This window comes from Battus philenor, unplaced genomic scaffold (genome assembly GCF_028537555.1).
Source record: "Battus philenor isolate CCGP_79_NKW_IND1 unplaced genomic scaffold, ilBatPhil1.0.hap1 SCAF_17, whole genome shotgun sequence".
NCBI lineage: Eukaryota > Metazoa > Arthropoda > Insecta > Lepidoptera > Papilionidae > Battus > Battus philenor.
The window spans coordinates 3,383,773-3,398,167 of NW_027181679.1; the positions used below are offsets into that span (position 1 = coordinate 3,383,773).

General features: G+C 32.7%; 1 protein-coding gene across 1 annotated transcript in view; it reads left to right on the plus strand.

Moving 5' to 3' along the window:
* LOC137920075 (uncharacterized) overlaps positions 1-14,395 on the plus strand; it is a 49,528-nt gene that overhangs the window by 19,687 nt on the left and 15,446 nt on the right. Inside the window, exons 15-30 of the mRNA XM_068763306.1 lie at positions 296-391; positions 921-1,147; positions 2,244-2,463; positions 3,333-3,428; positions 4,799-5,028; positions 5,816-6,029; positions 6,527-6,619; positions 7,002-7,231; positions 8,062-8,269; positions 8,750-8,845; positions 9,708-9,937; positions 10,464-10,683; positions 11,137-11,232; positions 11,902-12,131; positions 12,213-12,429; positions 13,926-14,248. Of these exons, the coding sequence (XP_068619407.1) occupies positions 296-391; positions 921-1,147; positions 2,244-2,463; positions 3,333-3,428; positions 4,799-5,028; positions 5,816-6,029; positions 6,527-6,619; positions 7,002-7,231; positions 8,062-8,269; positions 8,750-8,845; positions 9,708-9,937; positions 10,464-10,683; positions 11,137-11,232; positions 11,902-12,131; positions 12,213-12,429; positions 13,926-14,248 (3,026 nt within the window). The remainder of the gene's footprint in view (positions 1-295; positions 392-920; positions 1,148-2,243; positions 2,464-3,332; positions 3,429-4,798; positions 5,029-5,815; positions 6,030-6,526; positions 6,620-7,001; positions 7,232-8,061; positions 8,270-8,749; positions 8,846-9,707; positions 9,938-10,463; positions 10,684-11,136; positions 11,233-11,901; positions 12,132-12,212; positions 12,430-13,925; positions 14,249-14,395) is intronic.

Sequence of the window (14,395 nt, forward strand, 5' to 3'; positions counted from 1 at the left end):
CATATTAAATGACATGCCCAATGACACTTTAAATTGGCAATCAGCTGGACTATGCAGGCATCTTTTGATCATTCACAGATTTCCTCATTCTTGATTTGATTTAGTAGTTAAATTTTCAATGTAACCAATAAAAACCGAAGTTAGATATCTCGCATTCAAATTAAAAAAAAATAATCATCACATCACTCTTAACGACTAACGACTCTTGACTACTTACTACCGTTATAATATCTAACATGACTAATAAAGTTTATTATAAAATCAATAAAGTGTACAAAAAACGTTTTCATTACAGGTACAACACCCGCGGACTATTGGGTTTTGGATACAGACTACGACTCTTACGCATTGGTATACGCCTGTAGGAATATCAATGATGAACAACAAAGAGGTATTTTTAACTTCAACTATAAATAAATAACGTTTTTTTATACACAATAACTAACATTTTAAGATTTTATCGTCTACAACATGGACTTAATTGACTAAAATATGATTTAAAATACATTTCAGACATTTTAGAAAACATTCCATATTTGAAATAGTGTCAAAAAATATAACCAATAAAGACAATAACTCTTTAGAACGCAACAGTGTTCGATTTTACAATAAGCACCTTCGTAATTCTTTTAAATAAACATGCAATAGATTAATTTAATTTATTTAACGAAAATTTATTAGAAAACTCTTTGTATATAATACACGATTTTGAATAAAAATACAATGGGAGAGTCCTTCTCACTGATAGCGTCCGAATTCAAAATGGCGTTCAAATCTGAATTCAAACGCGCAAAAATAATTTAATTCTAAAAAATACTGCAGCCATAGTGGCCAGTAATATGGAGCATTCACAAGTATACTTGAAAAATAAGCTATAATGTATAAAGGTACATGAAATATTAATAAATGTTCACGTAAAGTTTTCAGTTGGAAGCTCAGTCGTACGAGGGACTTGACAGCTAACGCAATAACAAGAATCAATCAGGTCATCAACGAAGTGGACGTTCTAAACAATCGCTTTTATGAAATTGTTAACCAGTCGGATGATGGTTGCTTCTATTATCCAGAGCCCGATGGCAATCCGGTCGTTTTTCGCGGACAATGTGATCCGGACATTAGAGTCGTTACCGGATTTGACGCTGCACAGGTACATTATGTTTATCTTATTATAATATTAATAATTATACAGTACACACACAAATTACAAATTGATTTATGGTCAAATACCCGCTAAACGATAATTCATAATTATTATTATTACAGCATCTTTATTTCCGTAAGGAAAAAATATTACTATTAATAATCATTAAATATTAATTGCAATCATAATAAATAATTTCAATGTTTACACATTTTAAATGGTAAATAAATTAAAAAGAATTAAGATCAATATTCATTATTAATCATAAATCATTATGGACCCCTCTACGGGTGAAGGCCTCCTCCGTATTGCTTTACATCTGTCTGTTTACATCTGTTTTGCATTAGTGATCTAGTTTTCTCCAGCTTTTCTTTTTATATTATCCATTTTTCCTTTGGTCTACCTCTTAATTCTTTATTTGTTGATAGTTTCCAGGTAGTTACCCTTGGTGTCCATTTTTTTTTGTTTATGCGTGCAATATGACCCGCCTAATTCCATTTTTGTTTTTGATAACATTCAAAAGCTTTTATTATTTTTGTTGTTTTCCTTTTTTCTGTATTTCTTATTAGATTTTGTCTTTGTATGTTTAGTAGACTCCTTCCCATCGCATATATGACTTTATTAATGAAACATATAATAATAGTTATAAATAAGCAAAAAATCTATTGCCCACTGAATTCTCGAAATTTCTACAGCAATACCTATTAAATGGTAAACATTTATCGAATAAATGTCACTTATATACATACTATATATACTATATATATGTATATACTCATACTACCGTTACTATATATATATATATATATATATATATGTGTGCGTGTCTTGATTTCTTCAAATAGATAGCCAACTTAGATCAGCTTGGCCAGACTAGATTTACCACGAGCTAACTACTAACTAACTTGGACCCCTGTGTGTGTGTGTGTGTGTGCGCGCGCGCGCGCGCGCGTGTGTGTGTACGTGTGTGTGTGTGTACAATCTAAATGTAATTTTATTGTATAACTATAATTCAAATTCATGGTTTTTGTGTAAACAGATATTTGTTTCATATTAAATATTTGTAAATTTTTTATAAATGTAAAAACTTTAATGTTTACAGTACATGAATCTGTGGCACGACATCGAATCTTACCCGACACCGTTCCAAATGGGAACATGTCCCAACGCCCGATACGAAATAGTAGACGGAGCTGTAGATGTATTTAATACGCAAGTTATAAATCAACGACTCGATACAATTAGAGGCGTAGCTGCGTTACAAAACTCAACTGACGGCAGTGCAAAACTCGATGTTACTTTCCCAATCGTCGGAACAAATCGTAAGTTCACACGAAAATATTATATAAACACAATTAAAAAAAATTTCAGTAGTAATACTTTGTATATTATATCACAGACATTCCTTTTCTTAGTTCAAACATGTTTTATAAATATATCATTAGAGTATCAGTGACATTACGGTTTAAAAAAAACATTTTGTGTACCAAACGCTTGACTCTATAGAGTTAGCTAATCTTTCATTAGACAATGTATTCTCTTTTACAATAGGCTTCCAGATAACGTGCATATTTAACACGTTCACTGCGGGCCCAATGTTGTAGAACTTTCAGCTGGTGCGGCTGAGGTCGAATCAGCCTCAAGCTGAACTTCCTAGTAGTGCGGTTGAGGCCTTTTCTGCCTCATGCTTCAATCATTTTTTTTACAATATTGAGTCAATGTTTCGCAGACATAAAGAAAGCTATATTTGTCTTTGTCATATCTCATACGGTTGAGTGTAAACAGCCGCCGCACTAGAGAGAAAACACGAGTTTTACGCGCCGCACCAGTGCAAAGTCTACCATGAAGCTGAATCGGCCTCAAGCCGCAGTGAACGTGTTAAAAAAACGTCAAAGGGTTTTGTATGCTAGTGCCTACTACAGCGTAAACGACTTATTAAAACAAAGCATACCTTGATAATGACGTTAATATACTTAAACCTATATTATTAAAATATTAAAAATATGTTTCGCCTGTTTTCCTCAGATCTGAGCCATATATTATCGAAACAGGTAGTAGTCCCATGGTACGTCGAAAATAAAAATTCTTTAAATTTGAATTTTCGGCATCAAGCATTCGTATTTCAATGAAACCTAAAATATTTTTATACGATAATTTATATATAAGGAATTTCATTTTTTTTGTGTTTCAGAAACTATAACAACTGAATACTGGGTTTTGGCCACGGATTATAGTTCATATGCTCTCGTGTATAGCTGCCTCAATATTGACGAAGAATACAGACAAGGTGAATATTTTTTACAAATCTCAAGTATGCAAACAGAATGAAACTGAATACTTTATTATGATTTCAGCGACTTCCACTGCTAGATATAAGCCTCCCTGATATATTTTTACTATGACTGTTAAGAAGCGGTCTGCATTCAGCATCTTCCAATGATCTTAAGAAGTTCGTTTCTCCACTTTGTGGGTCCTCCACTCCATCTGTTCTGCTCGCTATATAACTTTATATTTTATTACTACACTAATTAAAATTACTAGTATGTTCCTCAATCATTATTTAATGCTATCACAGTTTACTCTGGAAATATTGTTACAAAAGTAGACCCCTCATAGAAAAAATATATATATATATATAAAAACCTTAACGTTATTTAATGTCTAAAGTAGAAAACAAATACGTATTTTTTACTATACAAATATCAATAGGTTTGTTTAATATTCTGTTATTTTTGATCATCACTATTTTTTAATACATTGATAATGATATATTGTTTATACAAAGAGTTAACAAATTTTCCATGGGTCTGAGTTCACGCTTATATTATGCAACATATCTTTGACCAGGGGTGAACAACCTTTTTAATCAACGGGACAATAATTTTTTTTACTTTTTTATTTACAATACTTTATTTATAATAAACAATATATAATAAACAATTAATGAATAAAATTTTATATAAATAAATTCCAATGCAAAACAAACATCAAAATAAATAAAAAATAAATTTCAGTTATAATTATTATGACAAAATTTTGACAATGTTATTTTGACACAAGCTGATCAATATCAGCGGGAATTGTTAAGGTAGAGCATTGATCGGTGATCATTTTTGATTAATTCTTTAGGTTTAGTACGTTTATTTTTATTATAATATAAATAATTTTGTAACAATATGTACCATTTATATTGTATAATTATATTACAAAAATAAATTAAATTCCGAAATGATTTGTGGGCCATATAAACATGTTACCGGGCCGCACGTTGGTCATCCCTGCCTTAGACCATCCTATTCTTAGTTTTAAATCTAAAATTAAAAGTATATTGTAGCATTATGTAAAATCATATGTCATATAATAGCATTAAATAGCTTTTAGTTGATTTGTTTAAATTATTTAATTTCCTAAAATATAAAATCCATTTTATAATGAGCAACTGTTGAGTTTCTCTCAGGCTTTTCTTTGTAAAACAGCGTTCTGAGCCAGTGGTAACTTACTAATCGTATACTGTAAAAATAAAGAGATTTTGAATTTTATTTCAAATTGAATTTCTTCAGAATGAACCTATTTTTATGTTAACTAAAAGTATGTTAAATAAGAATGTAAATTTCCAAAAGCATTTACTAATGTATATACCTTTTTACTGTTCTTCAGTTTCGAGTTGGAAACTCAGCAGAACTAAGCAACTCACAGCTCAAGCAGCGGCCGCTATCAACACAGCTGCAAGTAATGTACCCGTATTAGATCAGCGCTACTATGTTACAAGGGATCAAAGCACGGATGGCTGTTTCTATTATCCAGAACCGCAGCCAGGAGTACCTGTCGTTTTCCCTGGACAATGTGACGACACAATAGCAGCAATTCCCAACTTTAACCTAAGCAGGGTAATAATAGATCTTAGACCTTTCTTTTCTTTGTTATAAACCTAAAATTAAAAGTATATAGCTTTCAAGAGTTTTTGGTTAATCAAAATGTTTGGTTTACATTTTACACATTTTATGTCAAAAATTGTTAAATTTCATTTAAAAAGAGCATTAATTGAATTTCTTATAATGTTAAAATAATTAACGATTCTTATAAATGCCTATTTGAGTAAAAATATTTTGAATTTGTATTTGAAAAATGATATATTTCAAATTTACGTTGACGATATATTTATAGATCAAATTATTCGTATATTACATTGTAATATTTACATTTTAAATCCATCTACTGGCAATAAAAATGCGAAACTAAACCTTAGTTCAATTAGAGATGATATGTGATCTTTTTCATATTAATTATAGCTTAGGATATTAAATAGCATATATTATCATTGGTCAGTTATCTCATTAGCAGTATCAATATTGTAATTTATATATCAAACATTTTTAAATTTTTAAAAAGCAACTGCATAATTTAGCTAGAAGGTTGTGGTGTTCCACAGACAAAGTACGTAAACATTTTTATAATGTATGTGTGTGTGTGTTTTATAATGTGTGTAATAAAATAATTAATGATACAAAAATGCGTGTATATGCCTAGTAAAATAAAGATACTTTTAATTATAATATGATATAGTATGATAATTTCAAATAACTAAAATAAACGATAATCATTCTTCCAGTATTCATTATTCAAAAGTAATGAAATGGCTTACAATAATTTTAAACTGTATTTTTAATTTGGCAGTTCGAAGGTGTTTGGTATGAAATTCAAGCGTATCCTAAAGACCAACAATCAGGACAATGTATCAATCATCAATACAGATTAAATCCGTCCACAAACACTTTCAATCTTGAATCGTTGAATGTTCTCAATGAAACTTTGAGAACTACTAACAGCGTGGTCAACACTACAGACTCTAGCGGAAGACTACTAATTACACTCACCGAAGGCAATGAACGTAAGTATTTACAACTTAATTTATTTTTGACACTATGATCTTAAACTTGTGAAGTTACAGCCTAGCAGTTCTATTCCCGGAATCTTATTTAATTCAAACTTTGTGCATGAATTGGATTTGATTGACACTGATTATTAACAAGTTTCCAGAGGATTGCAAACAGCGTCTTGTTAGAGTATTCGTCATCATGAGGCGACATTACATGGCCTTTCTGACAGTGTTCTGCCATCTTTACCTCGCTGAAGAACAAATATTTAAGACCTGATCTGTTTTTCCATCATTTATCGTTCTATACTACCCTATGGGTGCTAAATCAGATTTGTTACTATTATATATACTTCTCACGACGTATGCAAGTGAATACCGCAAATAATTTTATTATCGTACCTTCACATAAAGTAGCAAATGAATTTGAAAGAAAAATGTCTTTACTTCGTATATAATTGCATACACTTTTAAAACAAAAATCAATAATCTATCTTCTTTTTGGTTTCCAGCTATTCAAATTCCGTTTTGGATTCTAAACACAGACTACACCGATTACGCTTTGGCATATAGTTGCGTGAACCGAGATCCAGACTTCAGGGCTGGTAAGATATGATTAAATACTTTATATACCCTATCTTGTATCTCTGCTCTATAATATTTCTTCATTATAAATTATTTTCAATGATTTTATATAATTTATTTTTTGTTTTATAAATCAATTTTATATTTATAGCGTAATCATTTTTAAATATCACTTTCTAGTATTTGAACACACTTTGTCCAGTTAAAACATTTATAGTGTTTTTTTTTATCTCGTCAAATTTCGGCCTTAAGGTTTAGAAGTACAAATCACAATCCTAGCGCAGCGTTGAACGTCCACTTGAAATGTGCATAGGCTTTACCCAGCTGTGCATGTCGTACGGCTGAAATAATAATGATTGCCAAGTTTCCCTTTTGGCTTCTTAATTTTTTTTTTTGGTTCAGTCTACAGTTGGAAACTCAGCAGAACTAAACAGCTGTCTGCCGCTGCTAACACGGCCATCAACAGCGCAATCGCAAACATAACAGTTTTGGATAACATATATTACGAAAACATTGCACAAACCGACCAGGCTTGCTTCTATCTACCCGATCTTGGTCCGACTCAACCTGTCATATTCCCTGGACAATGTGACGTCAACATTGAGGTCGTGAGAAATTTCAACCCTGTTAGGGTAAGTTAAATGTCGTTTATGGCATCTACAATCTGTATATTTCAAGAGTTCAAATGTAACAAGTGATCTTAAAAATAGGCAACAATTTTCATATATTAGTTTCTTTGGTTTAAAAAACAAGTATTAACGTAGGCTTAACAGAAAGAACGAAACTAATAGAAACGCATTTTTATGTATGAACAGTTTTTGAGTAAATAATATCTATGAACATATATAAGAGATTTCTATCGATATACTGACACATCAAGATGTCTTTGAAGACTTAGATAATGCTTAGAGAATCTTGAATTTTGTAGAAGCATTCCTATCGAGGATCAAGACGTGCTCTGTGACGATCTATTAATAAAATTATTTGCCTACTTATTAATTTATTTATAAGACCACAGGACTAATAATTTAAGTAAATTAAATAATAATTTTACTTCAAATTAGTAGTAGTAGTGGTAGCAATAGTCATAGTGGTAGTGGTCGATGCAACAGTGGCAGCAGTATTAACACATCGCTTATGCAACCGATGATTGTTGGGACTGCAAGGGTCTTGAGTGATGACCACGGTAGACATGATGTGGGTAGATACCCCCTCCCCCCTCAAGCGGACACAGTTAAGGTCGCGGGGAATTGCTGAAAGCGGGCAGCGCAGGACGGGTTATTGTGGCGATTTTTGATAGTGACCTATGCTATGATTGCAGAGAGCGTCTATCGGCTGACATGATTGATTAACTACGACTTAGTAATAGTGGCGTAGTAATACTCTTAATAATAGTAGTAGTAGATAGTAGTATTCGTTATAGCGGTATTATTAGAAATAATTACAAAGTTATGCTTTCCAGTACATGGGGAGATGGCGTATGATCGAGACGTACCAATCCGATTTCCAATTCGGTGCCTGTAATGAAGCCAACTACACACTTCTGCCAAACTCGACTGTTGACGTCATTAACACGCAAGTCGTGAACCAAGAGCTGCAAAGTGAAAACGGTAATGCTGTACTGGCTACAACCGATGGAAGTGCGAAATTGCTTGTCACATTCCCGAGCGGTAAGAATCTTATGTACTAATCCTTTTTAAATGTATTTTGACCAAAATCTGTAATATTTCGCGAATTATTATTCCGAAGCTATGATTTTTATACCTTTCTCCAGGCGTATTGTATTACAATGCACTCTTATGTCATGTTTCTAAATTATCTTGTAAGAAAAATAAGAAGTTGAAACTAAAACATTTAAAAATGCAATTCAATTGTTTTTAACGTTTTTAACTAATAATTGACCTTGAAAATGAATTGCTTTAACTAATGTATTAAAAATGTTGTGAAAGTGACCACAGAAAAAACGCGTTTGAGTTTGTTGTGATCCTTTCTTAGATCATAAAGCTTTTGGAAACAACGCAACTTCAAAGAAAAAGATAGCTTTTTAGGGGTATTAAATTTGATTTTACTTTACTAAAAGGAGACTTTATATGATCCTATGATCCTACGCAGATAATTGTATGAATAAATTAATAATTAAAATGTTTCAGCGCCGGAGCCATCTGAATACTGGATCTTGGATACCGATTACGATAACTACGCATTAGTTTATAGTTGCAAAAACTTGGACAATCAACGCCGGAGAGGTAACACCATTTTTTTTCCTTTCATTTATACCTTTTTTTATGTATTTAAGATACATAGAAAGACTAAATACATAGCTACTTTTCTTGTAACTAACATATACCGTTTGCCTGTTGGCAAAAAAAACTTCATCAGATTGGAAATGGGTAAGGATTAGGTTAGCCCTAACATCTGCAGTAACAAACTCGGGGTCTACTTCGGGAGTACAGGCAGCTAAATCAGATATTACCTCATATTTTTGCCCAGGCTAAAATTGTAAAATTTTGAATAGTCTCAAGTTTATCATCACTTTAAGTTGAATAATGTATTGAATTGCTACAAATGCTGGCTGGAATCGCGATAGCGAGACTCGAATGGCACCATCTAGCAATAAAATTATTGTTCACCTTTCCCTTAAATTATATCGTCGGTTGGGATTCATCGGTTAACAAGTGTGATTTTTTTATTAAATCTAATTTGTATCCATATAATATTTATTGCCGCTATTTGATACGGATCTTTCTTCTCCCTGCTGCAAGTCGTGACAGCGATTTTTTTTGTATTTATATACAGCTAAAATTTATTTATACAAACAATAAATGTAAGACTTTTACTCAAATATTATAGTATAATATTACTTTCTGCTTTATTTCATTTCAAGTCGCTACCCAAGAGCTACAGATAGTTAAATGCCTTTATAAAGTGTGTTAACAACGTGTTGTTCAGGCATTACTCGAAAATCGTTTTCTATTAACAAAACCATTTTTTTTGGATTAAAATGTGACACCAAGGTCCCATTTCATGCATCTCGGGACTCGCTTGTTAGCAAGTGTATGTAACTTTAAGTATAGTAGATAGAAAGGAACTAATAAATACTGTTTTCAGTTTGGAGTTGGAAATTAAGCCGGGACAGGCAGCTCAGTACGAACGCTATAAACAGCATCAACCAAGTCATCAACAGAGTGAACGTATTGAACGATAGATATTACGTGCGCATCACACAATCTGATGCGGCTTGCTTCTATTACCCCGAACCTAGCCCTGGCAAACCCGTGCTATTCCGCGGCCAGTGTGACCAAAACATGACCGTTGTGACCAACTTCAATCTAACCGGGGTAATTACCTACATAACCTTTATTTTGGTTTATTTTATTATATGTAGAGCGATGATAGCTTAGCGGTAAAGACTAAAACTTGCGATAGTAGGTCGTGGGTGCGACAAAAAAAGTTTCCAAAAGACGCCACACTGCGATCGCCAACCCGCCCGCCAAGCGAGGCGATTATGGTATATCTCCCGATAGATATCTTTGGGAAAGGCCTTTGCTTTGCGGTTGGCCTCTATAGGCTGTTAAGACTTATGTATATCATGAGAAGAATTCTATAAGAGCCTAATTTGAGAGAAATTAGAATACTACTGAGTTCCCCTGTAATTACATCTTTTAACTTAAATTGACAAACTTAGACAGGTTGTTTTATTTCTTCGTCACTTTTAAAATATTCTCAAACCGCTTAGTTATCGCTTCAAAAATACTTTACATTACAATAGGATTTTGTAAAAGTTTTTTTCTAAAAATAAATCTAAAATCCTGCACTAGTATTATGAAATTTATTTTAAAAGCGTCTTTTTGCATATATTTACAGTATTTGGGACAATGGTACGATATCGAATCTTACCCTACTGAATTCCAAGGTGGCACTTGTAGCAACGCTTACTACGAACTAAACGGCAACGTTGTCGACGTATTAAATACGCAAGTGGTACAGGAGCGCCTGGAAACAATCAGAGGAACCGCAACACTCACGAGCGACCCGAACGATAGTGCTAAAATCGTTGTCACTTTCCCAGTCGCTGGTACAAATCGTAAGTAAATTATATAGTATAACATGTACACACGTGTATTTAAAACAACATTTTGCAAGATCTCGTGATCTCTCATTATGGGCTTCATAAGCAAGCTCACAGTCCTTCAACGAGACAAGGACAGAGCTATGCTCGTTCAGCAATGAGGATATATAATGACGAATAAAAGTCACCGTCATGGTCCTGCGAATTGGCTATTTGAAGTGGCAGAGGGTATGCCACATATCGCGCAGAAATGGCCGTTGGAGCTTTAAACATTCTGGTGTGGAGACCACGTATCGGTAACCTTACAGACGACTTTATTATGATCAGAAGAACGACAGATGTGGGCCGTTTCAAACTGGTTCTCTTGGAAGATTCTAGGGGAGGCCTATACCCAGCAGCCGATGTCATAAGGCTGAAATGATTATGATGTACGATTTCACTTTGATATAACAACTTTTATAATTCCAGTAACAATCACAACCGATTATTGGGTACTAAGCACTGACTACACGTCGTATGCGTTGGTGTATTCATGCAGAAATGTAAACAAAGAATACAAACAAGGTAATGAATTTCAAGTTACAAAATATTTTATTTATATACAATATTATAATAAAGATTTGTTTACACGTGGTTTTTTATATCCCCTGTTATTAGGGGCTTTATTTCCCCTATCTTGTGAAAGGACAGGGACATTTCTTTTCGTTTAATAATTTTTTCACACCTTATTTTATTTCCGCACGATGCATCCATTCATCTTAATTCCTTAGTTTTGCAATATTTTTTTACAGTTATTGTTTTGTTTGCAATTCATTTTTATTTACATGTGGTTACATTTTCGTTGCACATTAAAAGTATTAAATTACATGTATATAAATTAACATAATATTAAATTAGCATAGAAATGGTAAACTTAAAAGAATATATGATTAATATAAATTAAAGACAATCAGTGGTTATTATGAACACTACTGCACTAAATAAAATGAGTAACTCCTCTGTAGCAACATTATGCTTTTATAATAAAACCCCATGTAATGCCAATCAATTATAATGAAATAAATCTTAAACAATGTTCACCCACAAAGTTCACAGACTACTTCGTTAATGTCGTCGGAAGACGCTGGATTATGTCCGATTCTTATCGGTTCTATGGAAAATATATGAAGGAAGCCTGTGTTCAACAGATGATAAATAATGTCAAATATGTTTACAAGTAAAAATTTATTCCAGTTACCAGCTGGAAACTGAGCAGGACTAAACAACTAACAGCCAGCGCTAACGCAACAATCAATAGCGTGATAAATAGAGAACAAGTACTTGATTCACGTTACTACCAACAAACAGACCAGAGTCCAGAAGGTTGCTTCTACTTCCCTGAACCTCAACCTGGAGTGCCAGTTGTGTTCCCTGGGCAATGCGATGAAGGCATCCAAGCCGTTCCTAACTTCAACTTAACTCAGGTAAAATCACTAATTCCATACATGTTCACATTTTAATACATTCTTCATAATTGGACGTGTGCATTGTAAAATCTACTTTAGTTCCAGGGCATTTGGCATGAAATTCAAGCGTATCCCAAAGAACAGCAAACTGGTCAGTGTATCAATCATCAATACTCACCTGGAGTTGATAACACATTGAATCTGCAGTCGTTAAATGTTCTTAATCAAACGTTGTTCACCACAAATAGTGTTGCCAGGTTGAACTCGACCGATTCTAGCGGAAGACTATTGATCACCCTCACGCAAGGCTCCAATTGTAAGTTATTCAAAGATATCGTTCTATAGGCCTTTTTGTAGATAACTGTTTTGTAGTATAAGAATATACTCCTACAATACGTCTCTAAATTATCATGTAATAAATTTAACAAGTATTTAGCGTTCACAAACCGTATAACTGGCCATTACAGCCACAATATTTTTATGTAAAAACATTCTAGAAATTTCAAATTCAAATTCGAACTCCTATCGAAATGAACGAAGAGTATACATACATTAAACAAAATGTATATAAAAATCTTATTATAATTTGAAAAATTTTTTAGTGATCACAAAACTCGGAACCCTCGGAAACCTAGTTCCTTAATTCGGAGTGGAATAGTCCAACTGTTTTTTTTTATAATTAATCAAATAATTAAATTTAAACCTGTTTATTCTATCACTAAATTCATTTATATTGTTAAAACATTTGTAGCATTGATAATAATAGTAATAATTAAGCTTTATTTCATTCCATACAAATGACTTAAAATTAGTAATTTTAAATGATAGTTTTGATAATTTTGTACTAAGTTTGTATGGACCACCTCAGGGTAAAAGCTTTCCATTTTTCTCTATCTTTTGCAACTTGAAAGGTCTACCTCTCGTTCTGGTACTTCGTGGTCCCGTCCATTTTATAACTCTTTGTGTCCACCTGTTATCAGCGTTATGTAGCATTAATAGGCCCATAGAATAAATTGATTTTTGGCAAGTTTGGGGGAGTCATGACACCAAGTTTCTAGTTCTTTACACCGAGAAGTTAGTTTTCTTTACTTTATTTCAATATTGCTTAACAAATATAGTTATTTTTATTATAAAAAAATTTTGTATAGATATATCAAGTCTCTGAGGCCTTGATATTAAGTCGCTGCATACACTAGATGCCTTGCCAATAAATCAGCTGGAATTTCACATAAGCACACAGACAACCTTTTTTAACAGCCATATAATTTCGGACTTAATAACAACAATTTTTTTTACTAAAAATTTACATCACTTTATTAACCTGAGAATACAAATGGAGATGTTCCCTATAAAAACCTAATCTAGGACTACGCGACCTTTTTATCAGAATAAACAATATTTACAATAATTATGTGCAAAATAGCTAAGTTCGACAGTTTTGAAGACTCTGACAGAGTGCAAAAGTACGAAATCTGGGCTATTATTTTAACATAGATTCCACGCATCTTATTAATATTAGGACAGCCGATTTGTAATCATTCTGTTCTGTTTTATTTATATCATTTCGTTATTATAGCTGGCGCTGTATAAGTTTTATAATAGGCAAAAAAATTTAATTTTGTAATATTTGTACGTAACTAATTGCATATTTTTTATTGTTGGCTAAATAGGCATCTATTTAGAATAAAAAATTAAATTATGTCGATTTTGTACACTACTATTTAAATTATTAACGACGTGTACATAATAAAAAAACAGATTAACATGTGCTATATAAATAGTTAAATATTTTTAATTTTTTTTTTGTTTCAGTAACCGAAATCCCATTCTGGATTATAAATACGGATTATACAAGCTACGCATTGGCCTACAGTTGTGTTAATCTAGAAGGAGATTCTAGAGCAGTCTACAGTTGGAAACTCAGTAGAACAAAGCAACTGTCAACAGTTGCTAACACAGCTATCAATAACGCCATTGCAAACATTACAGTTTTAGACAACATGTACTACGAAAATATTGACCAATCGGACAATTCGTGCTTCTATTTACCAGATTTACAACCGGGTTCGCCCATAGAGTTCCCCGGACAATGTGACAGAGACATTCCAGTAGTGAGAAACTTTGATCCCGTTAGAGTAAGTAATTTGAACTACTCCGATACCGTTTAAAATTGATAAATACATACCATCGTCCTTTATTTGAGGTCAGCAATTATACTTATTTAAAGCGAAGTTTTATTAGATAGATACCGTGCCTTACGCCCTTAAGGAGCTTCTATTAGC